At 42.9% G+C, this 16,409-nt stretch overlaps 1 protein-coding gene across 6 annotated transcripts in view; it reads right to left on the bottom strand.

Moving 5' to 3' along the window:
• Nucleotides 1-16,409, bottom strand: part of SMYD3 (SET and MYND domain containing 3) — a 635,613-nt gene that overhangs the window by 382,741 nt on the left and 236,463 nt on the right. Inside the window, exon 1 of one of the 6 annotated variants that reach the window (XM_065589170.1) lies at nt 1,187-1,250. The exons of the other annotated variants lie outside the window; for them this stretch is intronic. Coding sequence (XP_065445242.1) covers nt 1,187-1,195 — 9 coding nt within the window. The 5' untranslated portion in view covers nt 1,196-1,250. Of the gene's footprint in view, nt 1-1,186; nt 1,251-16,409 lie in introns of those variants that run through there. 6 annotated transcript variants of the gene reach the window in all.

The following is a 16,409-nucleotide window of genomic DNA, read 5'->3' on the forward strand; positions in this document are numbered from 1 at the left end:
CCTCAGCCTTCTTTTGGTTAAGGTAAACAAACCGAGCTCCTCGAGTCTCCTTTCATACGACAGATTTTCCATTCCTCGGATCATCCTAGTGGCCCTTCTCTGTACCCGTTCCAGTTTGATTTAATCCTTTTTAAACATGGGAGACCAGAACTGTACACAGTACTCCAAATGAGGTCTCACCAGTGCCTTGTATAACGGAACCAGCACCTCCCTATCCCTACTAGAAATACCTCGCCTAATGCATCCCAAGACCACATTAGCTTTTTTCACGGCCACGTCACACTGCCGACTCATAGTCATCCTGCGATCAACCAGGACTCCGAGGTCCTTCTCCTCTTCCATTACTTCCAACCGATGCGTCCCCAGCTTATAACTCCCCCAGCTTGAGTCACTGCAGAAGATATTTTGCCTCCTTATGTTTAAGCTTAGAAGAATTGAATTTGTATTGGTAAATGCTGACAAATGTTAATTTCACCATACACACAAAACCAATGAAAAAAATATTTCTATTGATAATAATCTAAATTTGCCAGAGAAGAACAGTAAGAAAAATGCTGCTTGAGAACTGATCCGAGTTTAAGACAATTTATTCTGCATACTTTGATGAATGATGTTGACAATTAAAGCTTTTATAGTCATTAAAACATAAACTTTTTGAATCTCAACATCTACTGTCACTAAATAATTGTCTTCCACCCCCTCACCGCCCAGGTTAATTCCCCCCTCATCATTTAAATCAATAAAAAATGGAAGAAAAATTGTTAAAACCCATAATTTTGTGCAACTGTAAATCGATAAACATTTTAAAATGCTTAAAAGTCAACATCGATATCACCTATCAAAATTATTAAAAAATAAAAACCTAATTCTATCAACCTTACTTACGTTCTATGAACCAAATCCCAGTTCCCTTGATGTCAGTGGCAAAATTCTCAATTATCTATAATAGAATCAGGATCTAACCCTATATTTTGAAAGAGAGATATATGTAGCATTCATTTCCAGTCTCTGTGGCCACCGAGGGTTATAAGTATAATGTTTCCCCATCTGGGTGTTTGTGTTGGGTTCCTCAGGAATTTGGCAAGTCTTTCCTACATACCCAAATGTATATGGGATCTTCTGCCACATAAAGATTTAGAACTGATGGCATAACAGCATTTTATAAAGGAAACGAAATCCATCTCACCTTCCTCATTTGGGGCTCAAGAGAATTCTTACATTTCTGGCACAAAGTTGGTTTTCTAAGTACTCCAGACGGGTTGTCTGCAACTAGCTTTTATATCAGTGCAGAGTGAGTTGTGATGCAGGTATCTCATGTTTTATCTTTATTGCTCAGAGTTTCCATTTGTGTATCTGGTTTTTCTCAACACTCCTCCAGTTTAGTTAATTGAGAAGAGATGCCCTTGATTTTTGTCTCAAGGGAGAATAAAGTTTTTTTTTTTTTTTTACAGGTCATGTTCTCCTGCAATGCATGAAGCACAGGGTGTTGCAAGACCTGCAAAGCCAAAGGAAGCATGCAGCTGGAAGAAACATAACTTCCTATTTTCACTTTTAGGCACAGACTGTATTAAAACACTTCTCCTACACACTGTCTAATCAAAGCTATGGCTTTTAGGTTCATTGCATTTTAAATGAGAGCACATTTTCATAATAAAAAGCTATAAGCAGCTGCTCTAGTTTCTAGATATTCCTAGTTCCCTGGCAAAAGTCCATTCCCACTTGTAGCTTTTCAGCATCTCTCCCCCTGCACCCTGAGAACAAGCCCTAGATCTAAATAAAATTATCTTCAGGAGTGGCTAGTTAGCCCAGCCCACCCCACCTCTCCAGTTTAGGCCATTTCTGGATGGGAGAAGGCATTGCTCACTACCTATCTCTGGAGGCAGGAATTAAACTGGTTCACCCACCCTTTCTTTAACAGTCACAGCCAGGTGGCAGTACTCCGTAACCTCTGTCTAGCTCTGTCCTGCTGTTCTCATCTAACTGAGGAGGCCTCTGGGACCGCCCTACTCTATATCACCCAGAATGCACCATTCACTTCAATAAATACAGAAGACAGGCTGTATCACTTAACTTTTCTGTGATGCGGCCCCCAGGGAAAGGAGCATTCCCCTCACCCAACAACTTGACACTGAAGCAGAGTGGGCCACCTTGCTGCTGACCTGCAAACTATAGCGGTGGTGTGATCTCGAGGTGCAGGTGGCAGTGGGTTACCACACCTTTTCTGAATGTCAAAAACTCAGGGTCTCTTGAGGGAATGGGCAAAAGGTTGGTTTGGTTCTTACAAGTAAGAAGTCACCCATCAGTAACAAAGATGACATTAACCTTTAATATTAACCTGATCCTTAAATCATGCAGTTTTCTGTTTTCTTTCCACAAAGCCAAATTCATCACTGGTATAGCATGAGTGAAACCTGTAAGGTTTTGCTAGGGAAAAAATAAGACCTGAAGTTTTTCCCCACTGATAAGATGGGGAGAAAAAGCTCACAACAGAATTACAGTATTGTTTCTTACTAGAACAGATTTTTTTCAAAATGAGTATATTTGATATCTTTAAAATACCATCTGCAGAATGAAGTTACATCAGACCCTTTGATAACAATGAACTTTTGCACATCATCACCACTCAGACTTGTAAAATTGAAAACACTTTCATGCACTTTGGGTCAGATTCTGATCTGGTGCCAGTCCAGAGTAACAATATTGATGTTAATGGAACTACTCTGACTTTACACCTGCATCATCGAAATCAGAATCTGACATTTTGCCATTGACAAGGTACAAAATCTGATTCAATTTCCTGAAAAGAAAAAACAAAACAAACAAGTTCACTTGAGTTTTTCTTTACTGGTAGTGAGGAAAGAACAGACTTCCTGCCTTTTCAGGCTGATGAAACTGGAAAGGCAACCCTTTACTAGATCTGAGCACAACAGAATGGTTGCAACGGTAAAACAATGAGAAATAACAAATGAGCTCATTATAAACATAAAAGGGTTTATTTTACAAGTTATTGCCACAGGGTGCCATAAAGCAATACACTCTAATCCACCGATAACAGCCAATAGTCATCACAATACAGGCTTGTTAATCAATACTATGAAGTCATTTTAATTTAGCTGTTAGCCATTCCTTCACCAACTGTCTTGTAATCGCTAATTCACTACCGTAGCCATTTTTGGCAAATGTTATAAAAACTGTAGCTGTTAAGTGAATTGCAAGGCAGCAATGTGAGGGGATGGGGTGGTATGCTGCCACACCCTAGCATAGCCCAAGTAACTTTACACATTACATTCTAATCAAGTATTGAAGTGGGAAATCAAGCCTGTTTTAATGATGGAGCATAAAATCACTGCCTTCGAAAATAAAGGCCCAAATACACTTCTGGCCTACAGTCACAGTGAATTTGTCCTTTGAGACAAAAATAGAGGGCATCTCTTCTAAATTATCCAAACTGGAAGAGTGATGAGAAAAAAAGATATACATGTGGAAACTTTGGACAATAAAGATAAAAAATAAGGATACATCACTGTACACTGATGTAAAAGCTCGAGAAAGGCAGCCTACTTGTAAACAACCGCCTGGAGTACTTAGAAAACCAACGCTTACATCCTAAATCTATCTCATTTCATCCAATTAATCATGGTGCAAATCCTGAAGACCTTATTCAAAGTTAAGTATCAGAGGGGTGGCCGTGTTAGTCTGGATCTGTAAAAAAGCAACAAAGAGTCCTGTGGCACTTTATAGACTAACAGACATTTTGGAGCATAAGGTTTCGTGAGTGAATACTCACTTTGTCAGATGCATGTCCTGAATAAGGTCTTCAGGATTTGCACCATGATTAATTGGATGAAACGAGATAGATTTAGGATGTAAGCGTTGGTACTCCAGACGGTTGTTTACAAGTAGGCTGCCTTTCTCGAGTTTTTACATCAAAGTTAGTGAAAGTGACTTTTGCCTGCAGCAGGCCTCGGTAAGGACTTCAAGATTTGATTTAACATTAATTACCTGGCTACAAAAACTTTGTGTTGTGACAGGATGTAGAGGTTGTGATAAATGAAGTGTGGTGGGGAGCTCCCTTTGATGGACACCGAGCAAGCCAGTTAGCTGTAAACTCATAGACTTTAAGGTCAGAAGGGACCATTATGACCATCTAGTCTGACCTCCCGCATGATGCAGGCCACAAAGCCGTCCCAACCCCTTTCCCTTGACTCTGCTGTTAAAGTCCCCAAATCATGTGGTTTAGAGACTTCAAGTAACAGAGAATCCTCCAGCTAGCAACCCCTGCCCCATGCTGCGGAGGAAGGTGAAAAACCTCCAGGGACTCTGCCAATCTATCCTGGAGGAAAATCCCTTGCAAGACCCCTATTCTGGGCAGATAGGGAGGCCGTGAAAGGAAGAAGAGAGAATACTAAATCCCTGTTGATAGCTGTTCTCTGCTTGCTTTACCTGTAAAGGGTTAACAAGCCCACAGGTAAAAGAAAAGGAGTGGGCACCCGACCAAAAGAGCCAATGGGAAGGTAGAACTTTTTAAAATTGGGAAAGAAACTTTCCCTTTGTCTGTTGTTCTCTGGGCTGCAGGAACGGAGCAGCAATGCTATACAAAGGAATGCTGTGTAAGGTTTGAACCAGGCATGAAAAAGTATCCTCCATACCTAGAAGCAATTATTTGGATAGGGAATGTTTAGTTAGACACAATCAGGTTTATTTCTTATTTTGGTTTGTGGATCTCCTCTGTGCTAGCTCCAGATGCTGAACTCCCAAGAAAGCTATTTTGGGTGCTTAATTTTTGGAATTGCTCTTTTAAAATCTAGCAAAAAGTCTAAGTTCCAGATGTATTTTCTTCCTTCTTGTTTTTAATAAAATTTAACTTTTTTAAGAACAAGATTGGATTTTTGTGTCCCTAAGAGGTTTGTGCATATGTTGTTTAACTAGCTGGTGATAACAGCTAATTTCCTTTGTTTTCTTTCTCAGCTCTTCTCCTGAAGAATCCCCTTTCGCGTAGGTGCCCTGGACTGTGAACCAGGCGGCCATGGATTCTAAACTCACCTCTTCCATGCTGACTGCTGTTGATATTTCTATGCACTTCACAACCTGGCCCTGAGCCATAGCCTCATATGATTATACTAAGAGGCAGGCAAGTGTCATCCCCCTGTTTTATAAATAATTTGACTGAGAGGTTATATAAGATCACTTCTTGCAGAAATGGCCACAGAATCCAAGTCTCATTCATTCAGCCAAACTGACACTCAGGCAAAATGTGCCAAATCTAGGTACTTATAACCACGGTATCACATACTACCCTTTTCCAGGGCAGGATTAAAACCTAAGAGCTCTAACCCAACAGTTATATAACCCACTGACAACGTGAATGCCCCATTCTCCACGAGTGGCTGGCTGGTCCATATGAAGGATAACACTTGTTCCTTTAGGTCAAATGGTAGAGGTCTGTGCTGGGGCACTGACGTTCCAGAGCTCAATCATTGCTGCTCAGTCATTTTTCTGTTTTCTTGGTTGTTGCTTTCTTAATAACTGGTTTATTGTTGGGGTTGGTTCTGCTTTGAGCAGGGGGTTGGACTAGATGACCTCATGAGGTCTCTTCCAACCTTAATCTTCTATGATTCTGTGATTAACTCACACAGTGAAAACAACATCTTCAAAAGCAGATGTATAGTTATTAACCTTTATAGTCTGTCAACCATGATGTGAGGTGCCACAAAACACAGGTGCTCCACATTTTGATTATTTGTCACATATTTTGGTTGCTTCCATCACACAGTGGCAGGTCTGACAATTGAGAGATATGCAGTCAAATCCCACTGCCAAATGACAACATGCTGGCCTTACCCTTAGGAAAATAAATGTTCAGTACAACTGAAAATTACATATACGCTAATTAATAAATGAATTCTTATTCTATAAGGAGTGTGTGCTATAGCTGCATATCATTCTTTAACATCAAAATAAAGCAAATTCAGCCATCCAATCATGACTTTAAAGTAGTGGTGACATCCTGACTTAAAGGCATTGTCTACCCTAGAAAGGATTTGGAGGGACTGGCAAACCCTCTTAGTGTAGATCCTGCTTATATTAGCGAAAGAATTCTTTTGACAGCATAGCTCATACCAGTTCCCTGACAAAATAAAGACATTTTGGCTAGTATAAGTATGTGTGCATCTGCACTAGGAGTTTTGCTAGCCTAGTTATGTCGGTTAAGGATATGATATTTTTCATGCCTAACTAACATAGCAATGGTGACAAAACTTTTAAGTGTAGACCAGGCCAAAGTCTCAGGCGTCTGGAAAGCCATCTTTCAAATTCAACTCCTGTCACAATTTAAATCAGTTCACTGGTCAATTCTTTTAGAGAAGCCTTAAAACTTTTTATATAAAACACCTATTGTAAAAACATTGTTTGAAAGGGATGAGGTAAGTCTTTATCCTACTTTCTCCTTTTCTAGAAGGAAAGCATGGAATGAATTCCAAAGGTGATTTGTAAAGGGGGCGGGGGGAGTTATGTTTGTGCCCACTTTTGCTTCTTTAGGATGCATAAAAAAGGCCTGACCCTTTAAAAAGAAAGAAAAGACCTCAAGGGGGACATGTTTCTTCCAGTAGAAACACCGGACTTGATTCCTTGGGCACACTGGAGAGGGGGTTATGGGAAATTAAAGAGGAAGGATGATCTTGTGGCTAGGACACTAGAAGGAGACTCAGGAGTTCCCTGCTCTACCCCAGACTTCCTGTGTGACTCAGGCAAATCACTTAATCTCTCCACTCATTGCCTCAGTTTCCCATCTGTAAAATGGGGATAACAATACTTCCTTTTACTGCCCTCTATAGCCTGTAAGCTCTTCAGGACATGGGCTGTCTCTTACTATGTGTTTGTACAACACCTAGCATAAAGTTGGGTCGCTGGGCACTACAGCAATACAAATAATAAAATAAGATAATTGGACACAACTTTTCCTTGACTCCTGGTACCACAGAGACAGATTCAACAGCAAGTTGAATCACAGATTTCAAGGCCAGAGGGGGCCATTATGATTATCTAGTCTGACTTCCTGCATAGCATGGGCCATAGAATTTCACCCAGTAATTTCTGTATCAAGCCCGTAACTTCTGGTTTTAGCACTCCTTTTTTGGCAGAGCCCTCCTGGGAGGAAATACTGATTACACCTTTGTGGGGCCAGTGGAACTGCCTGGAGCTGTAGGAGGGCGTACTGCACAGAAACTGACCATACAGCCTGCAGTATTGAAGATGACACATGATTTGCAGGTCACTTGCAGAGCTATGAAGAGTTGGCACCAGAGGTGTGATACATGAGTAGCACAACAGACATCTGTTGAGCAATCCCCAACCCTCATGCTGACCCCAGAGAATCTGCAGACCATCCACAGCTTGCCTATGCCTATTCACAGACCTGGAACTTCTGCCTCTGTTGTGGGAGAATAGGGCACCATTCAGGAATAAATGTATATTCCCACAATTAGTTTATTCAGCCCGTAGTTTAGAATGCTGTTGGGTTGCTCACTGATGTTAAGCTCTCCTCACACAGTAGCATCTGTGAGTAATGCTTTCTGCCATCTCTGGTTTGCTAGGAGATTCCATTCCCTCCTGGCAGATGATAATCTAGTCTCAGTTACTCATGCCTGACTCACCTCTTGTCTGGAACCTGGGCATAAATCCATCAGTGCTAAAGAAACTCCTACAGAACACTACTGTATATCCAACATGGGACACCACAAGCACATAAAACCTGACCTCCCATCCCTACACTGACTTGACATAGAAAATGCTCAACTGGGACCTTAAATTCATAACTTTGCTAGACACTAAAAATCATGGACTGAATAAAGACACTGGAAATATGGCTTATTACTACCCCCCCCCACACACACACCCATTACCTTCAACCCCTTCCTTTCCTCTCTATGACTGGAGGGGTGTTAACAGGCCACTCCACCTTGAATGTTCCCATGAAATGTGTGTTAACTACTTATGTTAAATGAACTGTTACACCTTGTATTTAGCTGTGACACTCTGAACACATTTCCCAGACCTGAGTAAGAGCTCTGTGTAAGCTTGAAAGCTTGTCTCTCTCACCAAAAGAAGTTGGTCCAATAAAAGATATTACCTCACCCATCTTGTCTTTATAGAAAATGGAGTCATGTTCAAGGTCTCAGTCCTTATCTTAAGGGTACTCCATGGCCTGGGCCCAGATATCTAAAAGATTCCCTAAAGCTCCAACATGAGGACATGGTCAACAACTCTGTTCTTCTGGCACAATGGTACTCTTTATGGTAAGGTTAAAGCTTGTCTGTGCAGGAGACAGATCTTTCACGGGGATCGGTCTGAGACTGTTGAATGAACTCCAACAGAGTTGGAGAAGAATCACAGACTTCACCACCTCCACTCCAAGTATAAGGCAAACTTCTTCAACCGGCCTTTTCTAACATAAACACAGAGCAACAGGGATATACAAACTAAACCAGAAGTCCTACCAAAACAAAACACTCACAACATGTATAATTCTCCCCAAGGGGAGAGGATGAGAGCACAACCCACACAACAGATGTTAGTTGTGTCATGTAATGCAGTACCAGAAGTCGTTCAGAACCTGTGTTGATGAGAACAGTATAAAAACCTATATAGAATAAAATAGAAAGGCGCAATGTAATGAGGTTACCCTCCCCTATTACAGTGTTAGAAGGTGGGTGTGTTTTGAGAGAGAGGTCTGGCGAAATGATAGTGAAACTGAGGGCTTGTGAGGGCTGCACTGTAATTCTGCCACATGGACGGAACTACATTAATGCGAACTAGGAACCTTTTTGTTCACACCCACAGTGTCCACATGGCAGAGTTACAGTGCACACTGTTATTCATACCCCCACAGTTTCAACTGTGGAGCAGTGTAGACATAGCTAAAGTGTTCTTTTGGTGCTGTCTGTTACCAGCTCTCAGGGAGGCAGGCACTGCTTTATGTGCGCTGTGGTGGCATTAAAGTTTGTTTAAAACAAACAAACAAACAAACAACAAATTCCTAACAATGTGGCAACACTTCATTAATTCAGGTTTCAGAGTAGCAGCTGTGTTAGTCTGTATCCGCAAAAAGAACAGGAGTACTTGTGGCACCTTAGAGACTAACAAATTTATTAGAGCATAAGCTTTCGTGGACTACAGCCCACTTCTTTAGATGCATACAGGTCTATATGCATCTGAAGAAGTGGGCTGTAGTCCACGAAAGCTTATGCTCTAATAAATTTGTTAGTCTCTAAGGTGCCACAAGTACTCCTGTTCTTTTTTCATTAATTCAAATACCCCTGATGCTACAATATGATTTTAATAGAACCACTAAGAGGTGCAAATACCAAAACTGAGTAACTGCGTGGTTTTATTACTATATCCCTGGTATTTCATCACCACATCCTTCCTATTTTTTGTTATTCTCACTCACTGTCATGTCTAAAATTAGATTGTAAACTCTTAGGGGCAGAGACCATAGCATGTGATTTTATTCACTCTCTCAAGCACCTTAATATGCATATTTTGTATAATAATGTTATCCTTTAGCTGCATTTTAATATGCTAATGACTAATAATTTATTTCTGTAGAATAGGCAAGCAAATATGCCTATTTGAATTTTGAAGGAATTTATTTACATCTAAGGACACCAATCATAATATTCTAGTGATAACATTCTCTGAATTTAAAACTGCATCAGTTAACTGGGGATGTGACTGTTTATCACACACTTGACAACTGAAGGTGTTTCATGAATGACTATTTTTTAGTAGAACATATGAATTATTTCTGAGAAAGATTATACTCCAAAAATATTCCACTGATTTTCCACAGGTTCTAATTATATTTCAAAAAACACTAAGTCTCCCTGAAGTTTTTTTTTTTATGTAAAAGAGGGAAATGTGATGGGAATCATTCTAAAATAATTTATCCTGCTGGTTTATTTTTTCTCAGTCGTGTTGACTGGATTTTATTCACTTTAATATAAATCTACTATGGCAACAGTTGCATCACTTCAGATCACACCCTGTAGGATGAAAGACAGCATCCTTCCCCTATCCCAGCGCTTTGATCTTCTTGGAGTTGGACTTAAAAGCCCCAGTTTTCCAGATTTTCATGCCTGTGAGACTATGCCTATAAAAGATTTCTATTTAATCCAAAGATATTTCCCATTTATAATTAAGCTAGTGAAAGCCTTTTCCTTTGAGAGCACATTTGTGCTACACAGTGTACTCAGTGGTTAAGGGGTTAATGCATGAAATGGATCACTGGGCTGAAAATAAAAATCATGTTAAAAAAATGCTACACCAGGAGAATTAGGCACAACATAATATTGTAACCAGTGAGAATTCTCAACAGTAAAATAAAGCCTTGTACTCCCAGCATTTTCATTAGTTTTCCAGTAGTGCTGGATGCGGTGTGAATTACAATGAGCTGGAAAGCGGTGGCTGCTCCCTTTAAAGAGCATGTACTGTATAGAGAGAAGTCATGTCTTCAAATCACACTGTTCAGGTTACTGGCTTGTATATGATGGTATGTATGTATTTTAGCACCTAAAATTACATTTTCCCCACTACTGAATGTTGCATATAGCCTGTAAAACAATAAATGTTTAGCGGATTACAAAATGAACCACACTGTAATGTAAATTCTTGTTTAAAAGGCTACAGAGTGGTTTAAATCTGCTAAAGCAGAATTCTGTCACAAATCTTTGACCGGGAGAGTGCTCTTAAGTCCAGACAGGAGGTACTGTGTACTTATTAGAACAGCTGAATAAAAGATGACTAAAAGCCAGAACAGGAAGAAAATGCAGGTTGGTATAAGGTCCTAATGTATTAGTGGTGTCCTGGACAGAAGTAGTTATTGATCAGCAGAAAAATAAATAATAGGGTTACATAAGATACCACAGTACAACACATGTCACAGTAATGTAACATAAGACACCACATACGGGAGACAAACAAACTTACATGCACAGAACCACTATTCCCTCTGAAACCACTATTTCTAAAGCTATTTTAGAGCTAAGCATTCCATCCACATTTCATAGAAGGGCTTGAGTCACTGATCTTGAGATCCAGATCCAGATCTCAGCCCCAGAGTCCCCAAAGACTCATTTAGGGACTCTGGTTAAGGCCCATTATAAAAATAGACTGAACAAGCAAAGCTAAAATTCAGGTCTGTATCCAAACTTCACGGTTCAGGTCAGATCTGGTGTACGGGTTAAGGACCTATTCTCTAATAAAAATAAGAAATGAAAATAACAGTGGCAAGGAACCATACAATTCCCTATGGGGTGCTGATCTCATAAAAAAAAATTTCCCTGGCTGCTCAATATTCACGGACATTCATTCCTATCTGACTGACAGATGATAGCTGGCTGGAATAAGGACAGAAAGCGGCCCAAACAGGGGAAAACCTGAGCATACAGAGTAGAGTCCCTGGACCTCATTTCCAATCAGCCCAACCGGACTAGGCAGAGTCAGATACTCTGCTTTTAGGAGGAAGTCGGCGTGGATTCCCAGAATTCTGCAGCTACGATTGCAGAGCAAAGTTATTACCATCTCAGAACCATCATTTCACTCTATGACTTTGGATCCCAGAAAGTCCTTAGACCCACAGAGATTCTGTGGACCAACTGCCTAATTTCTTAAGGATCAATGAGGTTGTATCACGGACACCCTCCATTTTCTTTCAATTCAATGGCTTCTAATTTTATTAAATTCCATACAGACAACAGAAATCCCCTGTTCCTGAAAAGGTGAATGAGGTCTTGGCAACAGTTTATATTAGTATGGTTTTGACAGCAGATGACAACTTGTGTGGATAAAGAAAAACATTTTTAAAAGGTTGTTAAAAAATCCTGAAACACAGTAGGTTGGGGCAATTTGCATACCTGTGAGACAAACAGCAGCAACAATATTTTGTTTTTTTTCCTTTTTGCATGGTACACTAATGTGCAGAAATGATCCGCAGCTTCCACATTCAGATCTGGACCTACATTTCCCCAAAATGCAGGGGTATTTGGATATGGAGTTTTAGTGCATGCCCACTGATTATCATGCATTTGTAAATCTATGAACTTCTTTTCATAAGCATGGGTATTCTGTTATGTACTCCAACGATCAGATGTGTCTACATCAATCCTTAACTCCCATAAATGAATTTGACAACCATATTAAAACCATTTTTCGATACACGATGTCATGTGTTCCAATTATTATAACAGTTCTGTGAAGTGCTCAGAGTTCTATGGACATAGAACTTCTCTCTCCTGTACACTATTCACAAACACTACACAAACTTAACAAAATTAAAGAAGAGGGGGCAAAATGTGCCCTGCACTACCCAGAAACAAGGCTTACAGTACCCTGGAAATCACAGTGAGTGCCTTCCCACACATCTATGGGCAGAGCAATGAGTCAGATCAGGAAAAAGGAGGAAACTTTCCCTATGAGTTGACTCAGAACTGCCTACCGCAGTTGCGTCTTCCTCTGAAACAACTGATGCTGGCCGCCACAGGCACCGACTCTGTGATTTCCCGGGGGGTGCCTGACCCCCCCACTTTGCCCCACCTCTGCTACATCCCCTTCCCGCCCTTGCCGCACCCTGCCCCATCTCTTCACACCCCATTCCACTTCCTTTCCTGAACGCGCCCCACCCCTGCTCCTCCCCAGCACCTCCTGTACACCACTGAACAGCTGGTCACCGGTGGGAAGGAGGCGCTGGCGAGGGAGAGGGAGGAGCTGATTGGGGCCCGCTGGCAGGTGGGAGGCGCTGTGGGGGAGGAGGAGAAGCTGATAGGCGGGACTGCCAGTGGGTGCTGAGCACCCACTATTTTTTTTTCAGTGGGTGCTCCAGCCCTGGAGCACCCACGGAGTCAGCATCTATGCTGGCCATTGTTGGAGAGAGATGCACTACGGGTCTGATCCCATATGGCCATTCCTATGTCCCTAAAAGGGCTTATTTAAAAAAAATTTGAAATCAATGAGTCTCTGTTCAGCTGCAGGAATCCACTCACACAAAACAACTTACAAAATCAGGGCCTACCTCTGCAACCATTCTTGGTAGCCCTGGTTTAGTTTTAGAAAGAACTCTGACTCCTTGAAGATCACAGAGTCTAGTCCTACCCAAAGGAAAGGAGAGGCTACTCACCTTGTGCAATAACTGCAGATCTTCAAGATGTGTCTCTCTATGGGTGCTCCACTTCAGGTCTGCAGGTGCCCCTCAAGCTCTTGATCACAGATTTTCTGTTAGCAGTTTCCATTTGGACTGCACAAGCTCCCTATGCCTCCTCAGGCTGGATACTAAGGAGATATAAGGATGTGTGGGCGAACCGCCCTCAGTTCCTTCTCTACCCAAACATCCCATAGAGAACAGTACGAAGCACAGGAGAAGGAGGGCGGGTAGTGGAGCACCCATAGAGACATCTCAAAAAACCACAGTTACTTCACAGGGTGAGTAACGTCTTCTTCTTTGTTGAGTAGTGTCCCTGTGGGTGCTCCCCATCAGGTGACTTCTGAGCAGCATCCCCAGAGGCAGGGGGACCTTAGGAATTGAGTCTAGAACTGAAGATAGTACTGCAGTACCAAGTGCCACATCAGATCTGGCAGCATGGGTCAATGAGTAAATTTTCAAAAATCTGTGTGCTGAAGCTCACATAGTGGCCCTACGTATCTCAGATACTGGCAGCATGTTCTTGAGTTAATGCTGTGGAATTTGTTTGTGATCTGGTACAGTGTGCTATCCCCCTTTGGGAGGATGAAGGCCTACTGCACCAAAAGAAGTAATACTACACCTAAATAATATCCAACTCAGTAGACTCTGAGAAGAGATCATTGACCCCTTGGATCTATCTGAGAAGAAGATGAACAGTCTAGGTGACTTTTAAAATTGTTCGGTTCTGAGTGGAAAGCCAATGCCCTTTTAACATCCTAGGTATGAAAACAGGTCTCACTTGCAGAGGGACCACCATATGCCTGTCCTAGGTACCTCTGTCTGGAGAACAGGTCGTTCTTTGCCAATCCTGGAAGTAGCAGAGGCATAGCCTTGCATGATTGGTCACAAAGCTGCCATGTGTCCCAGGAGCTGAAGACAGTACCTTATCGTGGTTCGAGAGCTTCCCTGAATTGACCCTACCAGACTCAAGAAAGTTATGAACCTGGTTACGACCAGGTAGACCCTGGTCGTAAACAAGTCCAAAGACGACCCTATAAATAGTATCTTCTGTACATGGGACAATGCAGATTTTTTTACATTCATCTGGAGACCCAATTCTTGGAAAAGAGCAAGGGCCTTATGGGTGGAAGATAGCACTGCTTCATAGGAACAGCCCTTGAGTAGCCAGTCATCAAGATATGGGAAGACTAGGATTGCTCCTAGTCAGAGGTAAACAGCCACTACTGCCAAAAAAGGATGCAATAGGTGATTGAGGGGTGGCCTTATTTTCCCTGGCATCCTGCTCCTCAGATATCTCCTCCGCTGGTTGGGTAGGAGAGGACTTTGACTCTAGCCTTCTTATGAGATGGTACCAGTGATCTTGAAAATGGCTGCCGATAGGCAGCCCAGAGTTCCCAGTATGGTCATTGGTATGGAGGCCATATGGGAGCAGGCATGCAGGGTGGCATGCAGGGTTGGTTCCACCACCCTTGTTGATGAGCACGATCTTTCCTGTGACTGTTGAAGAGTGGGTTCCTTAAACGATATGTTGGAGAAATTTGAACAGAAATAGAAGAGATTGACTGGAAGTCTCCTTCATCCTTCGCAATATCATCCAATGGAGGAGCTCCCAGAGAAAAGGGTGGATAATCCTGCAGTACCAGAGGACAGTGGTGGTCTGGAAATCGGGGTCTCGGTACCGAGAGATGCTCAGTATCCATGAGGAGTGGGGACTCTAGTTCATCCGTTACAAACAGGTCCTTTATGTATCTGAATTCTTGAGGTAGAGAGTAGGGGATTAGTACCAACCTCACAATTGAAGACATGGTAGCCGAAGCTGATAGTACCATCGATGGGGCATGTACCAATTCAGGTGCCAGTGATGTCTGGCATCATTGCTTGCTCAGTACAGAGGGTGGCAAACAGGTAGGTCCTGACGGCTGGGCTGAGCCTGATGGGACCAGTCTGGAATGCTTGCCCTCCTGGTCCCTCATAGAGGGTATCGAGGCCCTGTCAGAGCTGTCTCTTTCTTTTGAGCTCTGGGACTTTCTGGCCCCGCTGATACCAAAGAGTCCTTTGACTCAATGGTACAGAGTCAAGAGGTCAAGGCTTCAGAGACTGTAGATATCATAGGCCAGGGGACCTGAGCTTTTTCAGAGCTGGCTCCTTAACAGGAGAGTACTGCTTCTCTTTTTTGGCAATCTTCCCTGAAGCCTCTAAAGTAAGGGACACTTGCGAAGAAGCTGAAGGGGCGCTGGATCTATCTGGAGACAGATGTTCGGGGGGGGGGGGGGAGCTGGTGTCATCTGACCTGACTAAGAAGCTGGTTGAACGGAATGTTCCATCATTAACAGTATCAGTTTAATCTTCCTGTTCTGCCTTGTCCTGGATCGAGGGCCAGGCAGAAGTTGCACTTCTGGGAGATGTAGGACTCCCCCAAGCAATAGACACACTTAGGCCTTGGCTACACTTGCAAGTTGCAGCGCTGTAAAGCCGCCCCCAGCGCTGGCAAGGCATTTGCAGCGCTGTATCTCCGTGGTTGCAGCGCTGCATGTACTCCACCTCTCCGAGAGGAATAGCAAGTGCAGCGCTGCGGCGCCAGTGTGGCCGCCCAATGCGCTGTGAATTGCCTCCAGAATTATTCGGCAGTATCCCACAATGCCTGTTCTAGCCACTCTGGTCATCAGTTCAAACTCTACTGCCCTGGCCTCAGATAACCAACCATGTGACCGACCCTTTACATTCCCCGGAAATTTTAAAAATCCCCTTCCTGTTTGCTCAGCCCGGCGTGGCGTGGAGTGCTATCAGCGAAACTTTCCAGGTGACCATGCCTCCATACGCCAAGCGAGCCCCAGCATGGAGCAATGGGGAGTTGCTGGACCTCATCAGTGTTTGGGGGGAGGAAACTGTACAGTCCCAGCTGCCTCCAACTGTAGGAATTACGATACCTTTGGGAAGGTATCAAAGGACATGATGGAAAGGGGCCATGACCGGGACGCCCTGCAGTGCAGGATTAAAGTGAAGGAGCTGCGGAGTGCCTACCGCAAAGCCAGTGACGCAAACGGCCGCTCAGGTGCTCCCCCCGCGACCTGCCGATTCTACAAAGAGCTGGATGTGATACTTGGGGTTAACCCCACCTCCACTCCAAACACCACCATGGACACTTCAGAGCCGCTGGGGGAGGGGGAGGAGGAAGAGGAGGAGGAGGAGGAAAACGGGAGTGATGGTGGTGGGC

The sequence above is a fragment of the Chrysemys picta genome, chromosome 3 (assembly GCF_011386835.1).
Source record: "Chrysemys picta bellii isolate R12L10 chromosome 3, ASM1138683v2, whole genome shotgun sequence".
Classification (NCBI taxonomy): Eukaryota; Metazoa; Chordata; order Testudines; family Emydidae; genus Chrysemys; species Chrysemys picta.